General features: G+C 39.4%; 1 protein-coding gene across 1 annotated transcript in view; it reads left to right on the top strand.

The window, feature by feature from the left end:
* LOC110060827 (uncharacterized) overlaps positions 1-15,729 on the top strand; it is a 20,386-nt gene continuing 4,657 nt past the window's right edge. Inside the window, exons 1-6 of the mRNA XM_020767626.2 lie at positions 1-85; positions 412-655; positions 9,345-9,551; positions 10,087-10,142; positions 10,629-10,807; positions 14,027-14,296. Coding sequence (XP_020623285.2) covers positions 441-655; positions 9,345-9,551; positions 10,087-10,142; positions 10,629-10,807; positions 14,027-14,296 — 927 coding nt within the window. The 5' untranslated portion in view covers positions 1-85; positions 412-440. The remainder of the gene's footprint in view (positions 86-411; positions 656-9,344; positions 9,552-10,086; positions 10,143-10,628; positions 10,808-14,026; positions 14,297-15,729) is intronic.

Below are 15,729 nucleotides of genomic sequence, written 5' to 3' on the forward strand. Positions count from 1 at the left end.
GTCTTTCATTACGATCTTCCTGGGGCAACTTGTTGATATCAGACAGAGTTGTCCTGTTGGTGGATCTCGCTTCAAATCAGAACAGGTACGTGAACTCAATGAATTAGAAAGAGTCTCCAGTGTAACCTGCATGATAAGGATTCACCATTTCCAAAATTTAGAAATTTTGCGTTGCGTGTTTGACCCAGTCCAAAACACAGATTGTCTTTTCATTTCATCGAAGCTGCCTGTAGCTAATTTCTGGGCTTAGCTGTAGACTAAATGGATCTGGAAAATCATTGATGCGAGTTTCCTTTTCTGTAATCTATTTTTCTTTGTGTCGAAAGGAAATCTCCAATATATAAGCTTGCATGTGTTGCTTTTCACTTTTCCACGGCCGGGTATTTACTGACCGTATCGTATTTCACCCAGGTCTTGATCACTTTGAAGTAGCGTGCAAAATGTCTGATGGTCCAGCAGTAAACAGCGAGGAAAAAGACATGATTGACTCGTCTTTATCATCCTCGGGCGGCCAGAAACCTCTCATACACCACGAGAGAAATCGTTGTCTTCTTGGCTCGGTAATAATTACGAGTTTGCTTCTCATTTGGGGCGTTTCCTTGCTTCCTACCATTTTTTACGCGAACAAACTGCCTGCTCCACACATAAACATGAGGTGAGGCTAAGAGCTAATATTTCTTTGCACGATTTCTACAAACGTGAGCTGTGTTTATAGAGAGTGTACTTTTGTGAGGATGCAGGGAGAATTTTGATCTTTTAAAAGTACTTCAAGGGAGATGTTTTCCTAGAAAACAGTCAGTCAATCAACCTATCAATCAATTGGTCAGTTGGTGAATTTCATTATGTTACTTCATTCTAGATCAACTTAATTTTGTAATTAGAGTGAATTTGTATAACCGTTTTTTATATGCTACTGAGAATCACTAAATGGCAAATGAGGAAAACAATTAAAAAAGCACGCACCAAACTGAAACCAAGTTATGGCACTTTCCATTTGGTGAAAAATTCTGGTTTGAATTTCCGGAAATTTCCATTGATGAATGGAAGAGCATTTCTGGAATTTAGGAACACAAGAACAACCTTGCGAGGTGTATCCAAATTTTTGAAAATTTCTCACCGGGAATGTCATCCTAAATTTGATTTTCCTTCCAGTACTTTTGGTTGAATAAATTTCCCAGGAAATACATCCGTACCTGTAATATATTCGTAACCGGAAGTTGTGTTAAGCTGTTGTATTACCCAAGATGCTTAGAGAATAAAGTTGTTGTGTTGAGCAAGCCTAGTCAACTTGTGTTGTTATGTCACCGAGCCATACTTTTGCTAGTATGTTTCATTTTGGCGACGAGGATGGGATCCTCTACATGCACGAAGACGCATGAGAAATCCAGTGAAGTTTTGATTTTGTCTGTGTGAGGAAAAAGGTTTGTTTTCGACCGAGGCAACTTGATCAAAGTTTGAGCACGTGCTATCAAAATGGCGGGAATTGGATTGTTTGGTCGTGTCGGCGAGTTCAGCCCTGAGCGAGAGACTTTTCGTTCCTATGTGGAAAGAATGGAAATGTTCTTCATGGCAAATAATATCATAGAAGAAACAGGCGAGGGTAAAGAGGAAGCCAATCTCGCAGTTGCAAATAGAAAACGTGCTATCTTTCTGACTGAGATTGGACCCGAAGCATATTCTACCCTGAGCAATCTGCTGGCACCAGTGAAACCAAAAGACACTCCTTTTGCGGACATTGTCAAAGCATTGGAGAAACATTACAATCCAGCGCCATTGGAGATAGCAGAGAGTTTTCATTTTGGAACTCGCTATCAAAAACAAGACGAATCCATCAGTGACTTTATTGTGGCCTTGAAGAAGTTATCGATTCATTGTAACTATGGAGAGTTTCTCAACCGAGCTCTGAGAGACCGTTTTGTGTGCGGATTGAACAATCCCAAAATACAGAATAAACTTTTGAACACCGAGGATCTTTCTTTTGAGAAAGCGTGCCAGATTGCAAAGTCAATGGAAATGGCAGAGAAGAACACCCAAGAATTCCGTCCTGTCAGTGCAAGTGATGACAGCCAAGGCATAGTAAATAAACTGGAAACTGGAAACACTAAGGAACCCTCATGTTACCGGTGTGGTGGTAAGCATGCTGCACCTAAGTGTAAATTTAAGTCAGCAAAATGCTACAAATGTAGCAAAGTAGGTCACCTTGCATCAGTTTGTCGCAGTAAAGATGTTGAGTCTGGCATGAAAACAAAACAACCAGGAGCTAAAGGTACTGTTCATAGTGTCTTAGAATCAAACACAGAAGGTTGTGATGATAATGATGAGTTAGGTATTTATTCCATGTATGCAGTTGGTACAGATAATCCTACCAACAAAAGTTATACTGTAGAAATGACCATAAATGGTTCACCATGTGCAATGGAAGTAGACACTGCAGCTGATTACTCAATAATGAGTAAGAGCACACATTCTCAGAAATTCAGTAATTTTCCACTTCGTCCGTCAAAAGTTGAATTGAAAACCTATACGGGTGAAACCCTTACAGTGTGTGGTGAAATGCTGTGTGATGTAGTGTACAAGGGCCATGAATATACATTGCCAATTATTGTAGCTGATTATGAGAAGAAGCCTACTTTGCTGGGAAGAAATTGGTTAAACCAGATAAGGCTTGAGTGGGGTGAAATATTTAGTTTAACAAGATCCGAGTTGGAAAGTGCCAAAAGTCAACTTGATGGATTACTAGTTAAACACAGTGAGTTGTTCAAAGATAGCTATGAGGGCATGAAAGGGTTGGAAGCACACATCACCATGAAAGATGGTGCAAAGCCCATATTTATTAAGCCACGTAGAGTTCCATATGCACTAAAAGATGAAGTCGAAAAGGAGTTGGATAAGTTAGAGAAAAATGGGGTAATCGTTAAAACTGACAGATCAGACTGGGCAAGCCCAATAGTAGTTGTGCCAAAGGCTGACAAATCAGTTAGAATTTGTGGGGACTACAAAGTAACCATCAACTCAGCTGTTGAAGATGAGCAGTATCCCCTTCCCACCCAACAGGACTTGTATGCTGCCCTCTCGGGATCAAAATTTTTCAGCAAACTTGATTTGTCGCATGCATATGCTCAGCTAAGTGTTGATAAAGCAAGTCGTGAGTACCTGACAATTAGCACACACAAAGGACTCTATTCCTACACCAAATTACCATATGGGGTTAAATCAGCACGTAAAATATTCCAAGCTAAAATGGATATGATTTTGCAAGGAGTAGAAAAATGTGTGTGTAAGCAGGATGACATTCTTATTGGTGGTGTCAGTTGGCAGGAGAATATCAAAATCCTGGCTGAGGTATTGGAGAGGTTGCATAAATATAACCTGCATTTGAAGATGGCAAAGTGTGAATTTCTGAAGAGGGAAGTTGTCTATTTGGGTTTGAAGATAGATGCTGAAGGTTTGCATCCAGTTGAGGAAAAAGTGGCTGCCGTAAAAAGGGCACCAGTACCACAAAACGTCAGTGAGTTGAGATCTTTTTTGGGCATGGTCCAGTACTATCACTCATTTCTTCCAGGTTTAGCAACCACACTAGCACCATTACATGAGCTCCTCAAAAAGGGTGTCCAGTGGACATGGACAAAAGAGTGTCAGCAAGCATACGACGCTTGTAAACAAGGTCTCACCAGTGATGCACTGTTGGTGCATTATGATGGGGACCGTGAACTGAGACTTGCTTGTGATGCGTCCAGCTATGGAATTGGAGCAGTTATTAGCCACGTGATGGATGATGGCCAGGAGAGGCCAATAGCCTATGCCTCTCGGACACTGAGTTCAAGTGAAAAGAACTGCACAAATTGAGCATGAAGCATTATCAATTGTTTTTGGTGTAAAAAAATTTCACCAGTTTTTGTATGGGCGTAAATTTACCCTGATCACTGATCACAAACCATTGTTGGCAATTTTCAATCCAAAATCCACTATCCCCACACTAGCAGCAGCTCGAATGCAGAGGTGGGCTCTAGTACTTTCGGCGTATGACTATGAGATTGAATACAAAAGATCTGAAGACCATGCCAACTGTGATGCTCTCTCAAGGCTACCACATGAGGACTCCACAGTGGGAAGTGAGGGTGTGGTCTACAGTGTGAGGGTAATTGATGATGATTTTCCAATCACTGCAGAAGATATCAGAAAGGCAACCCTTGTAGATCCTGTACTTGGTAAGGTACATCAATTTGTGATGTCAGGTTGGCCAGAAGGGTGTCCTGATGAGACCCTCAAACCCTATCATAATAGAAGAAATGAGCTGTCCTGTGAACAGGACTGTGTCCTTTGGGGCTCTAGGGTGATTATTCCACCAATCTTTAGAGCCAAAATGCTGGGGCAGTTGCATTGGGAACACCCTGGTATATGTGGTATGAAAGCAATTGCTCGTACATGCATGTGGTGGCCAAAAATGGATCAGGAAATCGAGGAAGCAGTGAGAGTATGTACAGTATGTCAAAATGTTAGAAATGCCCCACCCAGTGCACCCCTGATCCCATGGAAGTGGCCAACTAGACCATTTCAACGGATCCATATTGATTTCTGTCAGAAGGGTAATGATTACTTCCTTGTAGTAATCGATAGCCACTCAAAGTGGATTGAAGTGAAACATATGAGCTCTACAACTACTGAACGGACTATTGATGAGCTCCGTTTAATTTTTGCTACTCATGGTTTACCTGAAGAGTTGGTGTCTGACAACGGACCACAGTTTACGTCCATTGAATTTACCGAATTCATGCGCAAAAACGGCATCAAGCACACGTTGGTTCCACCCTATCACCCTCAATCTAATGGGGCAGCGGAGAGGTCTGTGAGAGTTGTTAAGGATGCTTTAGTTAAACAGGTGCTTGAGGGTAAAAAGGGCATCTCTATGAAGCACAGACTTGCTAATTTTCTATTTCGGTATCGCACAACCCCTCACAGTACAACCGGTGTGACCCCCGCTGAGTTGATGGTGAAGCGTTGCCTAAGAACAAGATTAAGTCTGATTAAGCCTAATCTGGCACAAGTTGTAGAGAATAAGCAAGAGGAACAGAAAATGTATAAGGATTTGAAATGTAAGAGGGAAAGATCCTTTGTAAGAAATGACAGGGTGCGGGTACGAAACTCGAGGGCCAATTCTAAGACTGATAAGTGGATTCCAGGCACTATAATTAAAGTTTGTGGGCCCAGAACCTATGTAGTTAGGACAGGACACAAAACCAGATATGTGCACACTGATCACATGATAAGAGCACATGATAATGTACCAGATGATGTCAGTGAGCCAGATGTCGTGGTGCCTGAATCAAGTGGTCAGAAAATAAATGATGATAATGTGAATCCTCTCGATAGTACTTCTGAACCACATGTAGATCTGCCTGAAAACGAGGATACTGTTGTATCTCCTTTAGTTGTAAGTAGTCCACCTACAGTTTTGCGAAGATCTCAAAGGATTAGAAAACCAGTTGTTAAACTTAACCTGTAACTGTAGGTTATCACTATGTCTTGAGTATAAGTGCATCCTGAAAATCTGGGGGAAAGCAGTGTAATATATTCGTAACCGGAAGTTGTGTTAAGCTGTTGTATTACCCAAGATGCTTAGAGAATAAAGTTGTTGTGTTGAGCAAGCCTAGTCAACTTGTGTTGTTATGTCACCGAGCCATACTTTTGCTAGTATGTTTCAGTACCATTTGTTCCCATTTCTAAATTTTGGGAATTTAAGGTTGAATAGAAAAGAAAACTCTCCTAGCGCTTGAAATTGGTAATTATGGACATTTATTCACAATAGCAATTAGCTTTTGAGATATTGTTTTCTTCTGATGCTTGCATTGTGGCATGCAAGTACCGGTGCAAGTGTTTCTCAGCCAGGGGCGTCAGAAAGCCGGCCATATAATGTAATGTTACATCAGAAAAATGGCAAGAATATTCAAAAGTACAACATGTATTTCGTGCCACTTCATTGTTTTTGCCCTTGCAAAGAATATTCTGGTTCAGATTTTAAACAGACCAGTACATTCCAACGGCAAAACAATCTCATATGTACCCAAACTGGTCATTAGAATATTATGCACCTTATTAGCTTATAAGGAATGGGTTATACGAATTCACTCAGTTGAGTAGGTTAATTGGAAAGGTCTTAGGGACCGTTCATTTTTTATGAGGGAGGGGGGGCTGGTGGGATTTGGGAAGCACCATTTAAAAATGGCATGACCCCCCCTCAGCTTACCAATTTTTTCACATGGCCCCCCCTTATAGCGGTCATTTTTTGGGATGACCCCCCCCCCAAAAAAAAAAAATTGAACAAACAATATTTAGATTTCAACTTTTTAATATTTCTCTATTATCCCCCTACTTCACGTTATTGTGCTCACTATGAAGACAATATTTACAATCTCTATACGACAGAGAGCTGTTGTTTAAAAAACAAATCAAAAGAAAGAGAAGTCAATAATTATTTCGGATCTCCTAGTTATGGCTCGCCCTGAGCGTGTGGCATTTGGCCTCTCATTGGCGTCTTCCTCGTCTGAATTGATGAATGCAAGAATGACGTCACTTGAGTCATCTTCTCCCCCAGAGTCAATGGCATCACTGTCATACTCATCATTGTCACTTTCATCCGTTTCACTGCTGTCAGCACTTGCCCTGTTGTCATTTTGTGTCAATGTCCTGGCATTTCTCAGTGTTGGTTGGCCAGCTCTGAGAGGACTCTTCTGCTGCAAGCATGAATGTCTTACAATTGCCTTTACTTTCTCACTCTTGCTGCTTTTCAAATGCTGCTTCAGCCCGTGGTGGTTTGAGTACTTGTTTAGTTCTGGAACACGTAGCTTTTTAAGCTTGGTTAGATCTTCGCACAACTCAGTCCAAGGATAATCCTCCTCCCTACTTAACTTTGCCTTTTCTTCTGCTCTCTTTTTCCTTTTAAATTTCAGCACTTCAAGATGCTGAAGATAATCCACCACAAACTTCGATTTGACAATAAACTTATCTGCAAACAGAGCAACGCTCTCTGGGTCAAATAAAACCAGCCTACCACTTCCATGCTCTTTCTTCTTTATATTGTTAATCCAATCGGGGAAAGAGCGCATTACTACATGAGCATCATGAAAGAGGCTCATTCCAAAATGCGCAATAATGGCAAAAGCGACGAGTCGTTTAAGAAAAGGTTTACAGCTGAACGATCCAGGCAGTTTGACATCTTACATGCAAAAGAAGCAATTTTTCTAGGTGCGGATGGCTGTTCAGAAAGGGCGAGTGAGTTTTCCATGCAAGGGTACCAGTTGAAGCCCAGTGATGGAAGAAAACTGAACTTTTCCATCAAAGAGCACAGAGCAATGGTGGAAAAGTTGAATGTCATATTGAAAGATGTAAAGGAACACGATTCCACACTCTTTCAGTCCAATGGGCTTGCTTTAAAGCAGGGCGAAGAATTTGCCCACAGTTTTAATGTAAAACAGATCAAATGTACAGAAGCTAAGTTGACGAAGGTCACGCAGGACATGGAAGCACTAGAAAATAAGAAGAGTAATTATAACAGCATATTCAAAGGCATACTCAAACAGTACATCAACAAAAGGAGAAGGAAAAAAGAAAACCGCAGAAAGTCAAATGAAAGAAAGAGGAAGCGGACTGAAAACAACGTCCAACGAGTTTATGGAATCTGTGTTTGAAACCTGCTAGGAAATGATCTTCCACAATGCCTTGTGTACCCTCCTAGAACGGCCGTCCCGGAAGAGTGTCTTAAAGTTGAGGATGTTGCCACGTCGATATTTAGAAGAGATGGGCCATACATCGCACAGCTCTTGGAAGGGAATTATTTCACCAATGCTGCAAGAAGCAGAATCACCACCAACCTTGAGCGGGAAGTCAGAGATTATGTTTACACCTTCATGTACCCTGAAGAGTACACTTTGACGGAAAGCATTGCTGCTTCTTGCAGCATTGGTGAAAGAGACTCCCATAGCAGCACAAGCGGCGACGAAGAACTCGACGACAGCGGAGATGAATATCAGTGTCAGTGAAAGTTGCATTCGAAAATAACAGTGTTAAATACTTCTTTTCAGTAGCTACAAATGCTTTTTGTCGCCAAACGTTTTTTTAAAGCAGAAGGAAAGTTTGTAATAAATTGATATCCTGCCTTCTATGTTTATTCTATAGCAATTTTTTTGATATTCAAACATTATGCCATTTTAAAGTTTTACTAAAATATTTCACGTGACCCCCCCTTTTTCCCTTATTTTTTTGGGATGGCCCCCCCTCGAAAGCCATTTTTTTTCACATGGCCCCCCCCCAAATCCCACCAGCCCCCCCTACCTTATAAAAAATGAACGGTCCCTTAATTAATGGAATAAGTAGAAAAGTTAAATTAAAAGGGATATGGGATATTTTGGCCAAAAATTAACAGAATATGGATACTCAGACCCCCTTCCCCCCACCCCAAATGGGGTCTCAAAAAGTGACGTCAGGCATTTGAATCGTTGATGTGCTTCGGGAGGTGGAGTATCAACATCAGTGGTTGTTATTGGGATAGAGAATTTGATACTATGAAGGAGGGACCATTGGTCGATATGTCAGCCATACTCAACTGACATACATATCGAGGGGGTAAGTTTCTAAAGAAACTGTGATGCTGCGTCAGTGGGGAGTATAACTGGATAATTTGGTTTTATCAACTGGGTTGATAATGTGAATTGGCCACCGTAAAGAGATTCGAAAGCTGACGTTTCGAGCGCTAGCCCTTTGGGTTCGCTTAGATGAAGGGCTAGCGCTTGAAACATCAGCTTTCGAATCTCTTTGCAGTGGCCAATTCACATTATCAACCCAGTTGATAAAACCAAATTATCTTGACATACATATCGGCTGACATATCAGCCGATACCCATCCGACTCTCAACTGACACTCAACCGACTGTCGGCTGATATATTGGCGGTGTATCGGTCAACACTCGGCCGATACTTGGCCAGCATCTTGACTAAGCACCAGTCAATATATGGATGGTTAGTGTCCACCAACACTACCCATAGTAAACATTACCCATCACAGGAAAATCCTGTTCTTTTGTGACATTGTGGCTAAATAAGAAGGGCCTTTAAAGCCTATGTACATGCCATGTTTGAAGCTCTCTTTCCCCTTTCCCCACAGACACAAACACATAGACACACCCTCATGTCTCCTCAAAAAATATTATGAGCCCTCCAAATATGAAATGAAGAAAACCCTGCAACAGTGAACCCGTTTGCTCAAATCTAAGACTGTTAGACTTAGCTTGAGAACAAACACAGATTTCCATCAGATCTGTTATCCTAGTTTTATTTTTCTCCTCTATCAGCAATCAAACTATGCTAATGCCTCGCTACCCGTGTAGCCATCCTCTTATATTAAACAAAAAAAAAAAGATGTGTGAACCTCCATGTCCATGGGTGACATCAACCTCTGCTGAGGACTTTGCCAAGGAAGTGGTGGACAACTTATCTATTTCTGTGAGCTTGTTGGGTTTCATCATAATCCTAGTAACTTGGATCAGGATCAAACAGCTGTGAGTTTAATGGCCATTTACTTTTAGTAGTAGTCTTGATATTAGAATATAAAACAATTCTTCTCATTCTTGTCATTTGTTATAAAAAAAAAAAGGGAAACACAGGGCTTGAAATAGTCACTGTGTAAAGAATTAAAAAGTTAAGATCTAGAGTCTATGGGGATTGACTCCTTGGTAATGTTGGTTGTACCAAAAATTCTTTATTTGTGAAGGGTGCTTCAAGGAGGATCTTCGAAGACACTTTCATGCGATATTTACAGCCAAGTTCAAGTATGAAGTTACTGTATTTGCATCGTCTTTTGCCAGTGTTCCAACTACATGTACCTTTGTCTTCTGTTGTGGTCTTGCAAAATCAATTGACAAGATTTATTTTCTAAATTTTGTGATATTTTTGGGTTCAATCTGTGACATCACTGAAGTTCTGTAGAAAGAGATACATGTACTTGTCTGTTTATCCGGGACAAAATGTAGCTTAATGGTTGATGCTTTTACAAGCAATTTGCTGACTGAAAACCTAAGTTTTATTTTGTTGCAGGCGGCGTTTTCCTCATATAATTCCATTGTACATTCAAGGCTTACAATCAGCCATTGGTAAGTTTAAATTTTCACTATTGTTCTTATTGCAAACATCAACAAACATTATGGGCAGCTAGCCTTTCTGATATACAGTGGAACTCAGTTAAATATGTGTTCTAAAGGGACAATGGAAGAAATCTTAAAAAGTATTGCATGTCTGTTTTGAAGTGGTATCTTAAGGGGTCAAATTGAGCCACACCCAGATTGGTCTCCCTTAGGAGTTTAATTCAATTTTTTTCGACAAGCATTCCTGACCTTTTCACATGGGAGTTTCCCTGGGGGACAAACACAAGAAGAACTATCCTATCACTCTGTGAGCAATGAGAGTCAGGATTCTCTTGGTATTCTGCTTGTGACTTGATCATCATTTTCAATTGATTTTCACTATATTGTATCACATTACACTTCTGATTACAACTCAGTTGTCTATACTAGTGAAAACCAGCCTTTAGAGTTGTTAAGTTTGTCGCTTTAGTTATTAATTGATTATTTTATCTTCAGCTTTCCTGGTCGCTGTAGCTAATGGTATGGGAAGAGAAAAGGCCTTCTGCAGCAGTAAGTTTTACTCTGAGGTTCCGTTGAACCCCACAACATTTTGCACTGCTCAAGGGGTGTTGATACACTACTTCTCTGTAGCTTTGTCACTGTGGTTTGTGGTTTACAGCATCAATTTACTTCAGGTGAATAGAATTAATAGCATTTGCAGTATATTCCAACAGTCTCCTTTTGAGTAGTTAAGCCTGCCAGCTACGTACATCATATAAAGACCAATCAAACTTGTCTCTAAGGTATTTTTTGGTTTTTGCTTTGTTGTGAATTTTGAAGAAGTCAGTTTGTGGGTTAAATTAAGTTCTTAGCTATTTGTTGATAGGAGGTTCTCTTTCATAGAATGTTTTTTTTGTGGGGAGCAGGGTACTTTCAGGATTTACAATCAACTGTGAAATTTTATTGCTACCTTCATGTTAGCTTCTTTCCAATGGTAGTTACATTTCTAATTGGCATCATCTATACTCAAGTTGTGTGTAAGGAAAAGATCTTTCTGATGATGCCCAGAGCCTGAAGTATGCTAAAAAATGCTCAGAAATTTGAGTGAAAAACTCAGAGCAAAATTTCCTGTGACTACACTTAGCTACTCTGTGGTAAAAATTGACCGTCTCGATGATGCTTTCTCAGAAATTTTTGAAATGGAAGCAAACCCAGTAGAAGGTCAATCACTGCAGCAAAAAGATAAGAAAAGGAGAAAAAGGAAAGGTGAAAAAAATTATAAAAACTGAATAGCCTAAAGACATAAGTCACTTTCTTGTCCAAAAGCTCTCTCAAAATTTTGATTTCTGCTCATGCCCGAGCAAAACTGTCGTAAAACGTGATGCTAGTGGAAAGAAAGGCAAGCTGTCACATTGCAAATGGCAAAAAGCTCCGGGAGTCAATGGGTTAATATATAGCTTGTACTTAAATGTGTCACTTCTCTCAAGAAAAAAAAAATTGAGGATCTTTGACAATCGTGTAATTCCGAACTATTTTCAAGAATATTACACACAACAAATTTTGTTTGTTTTTCTTAGGATTTCTGCAATGATCCTTCATTTACGAATTCATTGTAAGATCATGTTAAAATTCCTCATCGAAGATCTTAACTAACTAAACTTCTTTGTTCAATCCTGACGTTAGTAATTAATGTGTCAAAGAGACCCTATCCTTATAAGATCCTGTAAGGGTTCTTTGTAGGGATAAGCTTAATGTATGCTGAAATAGACAGAAATTCCAGCATGATGTTATTCTTAAGCTTCAAACAAATTTGTCTACAAGAACAGCTACTCAATCACCACTCCAGCTTTCAATTCAAACTCTATACTGAAGCATTTTCAATTCTCCTACAAGTGTACAAGTTACTGTACAGTTTTTGTCGTTTGTCTGAGAATTTGTTGGCACATACATGTACATTATAGCATGCCTTTCAGTTTGTTGAAGATCTCATCTGACTAATTTCGTCAGGTCTGCTTGAAAAAGCTATACCATAAACTGTTGCTTGTAAGCCCCCAGCTGCTTATAAGCTCTCCCAGTTATAGGCGGAAAATGCATCCAGTTATAAGCCCCCATATAGATTTCATTGTTTTGAATTTTATTACGATGTTTTAAAGCATTACCAGTAAATTAACTAGTGAGACAATCTCAGATAGTGCAGAGTGCAATTGATAGCTCTGGTACAGTAGTCCCATAAGTACTCACCCCTGCTCGGTTCACTTCCGGTTTGTGTCTACCTTGGTAGTCTGCTACAGCTTTTCCCCTTTGCAGTGTGTATGTTTCAAGGTTGTATTTTCATTCAAGGTCCAAAAATCACGCACAAATTAATTACTACTGGTGTTTTACGTTCATTTTCGTTCATTTTAAATTCAATAATACACTGAAGCAGCAAACGTGACAATTTAGCTCTTCACGCCAACTTTGTAACTTGATACTTTTGTTTTCCTCGCAAAGGCATGTAATATGAAACCCTTGTTTTCTCCAAAACATATGGAAGATGTCCTTGTTTTTTGGAGATAAATGAAAGAAAGTTAAATATCTGATGTAGTGATGAAGAAACGGAACAGAAACGATGTTGTTTTACTAAAAATGCAAATTTTTACCGATGAACAAGAACTAATTTAATTATCAGATAGTCACGAAATACCACTTTCTTTTTCTGTTGCCACCTTTGTCGTTAACAATAAGACAATTCAAAATTAACACACAACGATATTGATGGCTGAGAAACATTTCAACGAAAAGTATTGAAGATAAACAGCACTACTTCGCCCATATGAATGAGTCTCCTCAAAGACTGATTAAATTAATTTGCGCTTTCATTAGGTGCCACTGTGTCTGCAGCAATATTTGAGTATTTTCCTGGTTTCTTTTGTTACAAATTTACAATTTGGGGAGTATTAAAGCCACTAACTTGGGAACTTTTTGGTCTCTCTTACAGACACAATTAAGGCAAGAAATAAACAAGCCGCTAAGGAGAAGCAATACATTTGAACCCTGACAAGCACACTATTGTAGATTGAAAACAGCAGATGATATTTGTTGAACTGACCTCTGTGTAATTCTAAAAGCTACGCAGCCACAGTAACATTTCACTTTTGCAATAAAAAGGGACAATTGGCGCTACCTGAAAAATAGCTGCCATCCTTGGTCACATGACATGATATCTAAAATACCACGTGGAAAGATAGTGTATAACACTAACGATGCTAGAACGCATGCATCTTACATGTTGAGCTCTACCATAAGGAAAACCACTCAGCATTTATGCATGATTCCGTATGCAATATATCCTTCACCTAATATAGAAGCCACGAACCCTAACTAATCTACGCATGTGTTTAGGGCAAATTAGTTTTGTTCTAAGGAGAATGGCACCACAAGGAGAGCAAGGGGTTACCTGAAACAAATATATAGCTTTGCGATGTTCAAAGCTAAGTGACGGCGATGGAATGTGTTTTACGTAGAGTACACATGTACCTTTCCCACCCTTCCCCCACTACTTCCTTGCCTCTAGACTAATTAATTAATTGAAATTAATTAATTAAACAAACATTAAAGTTTACACCTTAGCACCATAGCACCTTAGTTCCTTAGCGGCAAGCAGCTCCCATAACCATCCCAATAGTGCACTCTGCACTAAAAACCTATTTCGATCAACATGTGCAGCAGTTTTTTATTCCGGTTATGTTTGAAGCCCCATTGGATATAAACCCCTCTGTTTATAAGACCATCTAAAAGCGCTTATGGAGTTGTGTAAGCCCATGGCTTATAAGCAGCAGTTTGCAGTACAGTGAAAGGGAAATTTCCTCTTATCACTGCTGGAAATTAGAAGCATTTATTCAACTAACTAAAGGCATATACTATTTTTCTTTCAGATGATTTGTTCTGGCAATGTTGTTAGCCTGCAAGGAAACACTTACAAAGTGATGCATGTGGTGTGTTCTTTAACTTGCTGGCTTCTTCCTTGGATTCCTGTGGGTGTTGTACTGGGCTCCAAATCTACTTCATACCAGCCATTTAATATGCGTCTCTGTTATCCTATTGGTTCCAGAGGCACAGGGTTTTTTACAACAGCTTTCATAACAGCAGTGTCCCAGGGAGTTGGTTGCACCTGCCTGTTCTTTGTTGTGTACAAGGTCTTCATGGTAATTATAAAGCAAAATTTTTGGATTGATCAGGAGCAGATTTAAGAGTGGCCCCCCTCATCCTCAGAGACCAAGGGGCAACTAGTCAGGACGATGCGATATTTTCAGACGAGGCGACTAGTTGCCCTGGGTCTCCAAGAATGGCCACCCCCCTTCTGGGGAAGCAAACAAAATTGAAATAGATTGTGAATGTTATGGCAGAAATAAAGGCAAACACTCTGGACAGCTACCTCATTGTCAGTAATTCCTACTTTGTGGCATTGCTAGTATTTCTGAATGCCACCTGTTTCACACCCAATCGAGTTCGCACCTCTGATCAAAACTCATTATAAACTTTATATTCGCATTTGCCTCCACCTTTTTCAAGTTTACCCCATAATTTCAAGTTTGCTCCCATGAAGTCTGATATTTTTTAGTCTGTTTAGTGTTAACTCCAAGGTCAATGGATAAAGGAACAAGAAATAAAACGTTTCACGTGATTTTGTTCCATAATTTATGCCAACAATGTTTTTTTTTTCTTTTATTAAATATTTTAACAATACAATAAAATACATTACTTGCAATACTACATACTTACACTAATAACAATACACTATGTCACATACGGCTAATTACATAACTTATGGTACTTACAATACTAGTTACTTACACCACTGTCAATTACAATACTATTCTCACACTATGCAGATCCTTTTTTTTCTTAATTGTTATTATATTACAGTGACACCTAATACATACATGTAGTTTTTTTTTCCCTACATGTACAAGCTTACAGTTAAGTAATAAATATGAAATTAAATATTAACCATAAACATCAGCAGCATATAAAATTAACATAAAAAGGCCCACGTGTGATAAAATTTTGGAAGTGCTTTTTTTTGCAGTCACAATCTCTTTAAGAATTTCAAGTTTTGTGGGATTGAACGATAGAAAGTTTTGAAAATCTAAAACATCTCCATGAAGGCTTGTGCAGAAAATACAACATTTGGCCAACAATGTTCATTTGTCTTTTTTGCTCAGTTAGAGAAAAATAAATGTTAGTAAGAATGATTCAAGAAAGATAAATGTTAAGAATGAGTCAAGATATAGAAGTTTAACAGTACATGGGAGTAAACTCAATCATCCAAGCAAACTTGATCACTAGTTGAGTCAATGTGGGTGTGAACTTGGTGGGTGCGAAACCTGCAGCTACCATATTGTGTTGTCCCAGAAAATATCCATACCCCTCCTACGGAAGGTTTTTTTTGGTTAGAACCCTCCCACTCCTCCAGAAATTCCAGTTTGGCTTCATAATTTCTTTTAAAATTTTGGTTTTTGAAACCCCCCTCCCCTTCAGAATTTCCAATAACCTTCCTTGGGGTGGGTGGGTTTGGGTATTTTCCGAAAATGCACATTTCTAGTCTAACAGGGTTAGGGTTGGGGTTGGTGCCATT

Source organism: Orbicella faveolata, unplaced genomic scaffold (genome assembly GCF_042242905.1).
Source record: "Orbicella faveolata isolate gen_17 unplaced genomic scaffold, um_ofav_v1 contig_12, whole genome shotgun sequence".
NCBI classification, from domain to species: Eukaryota; Metazoa; Cnidaria; class Anthozoa; order Scleractinia; family Merulinidae; genus Orbicella; species Orbicella faveolata.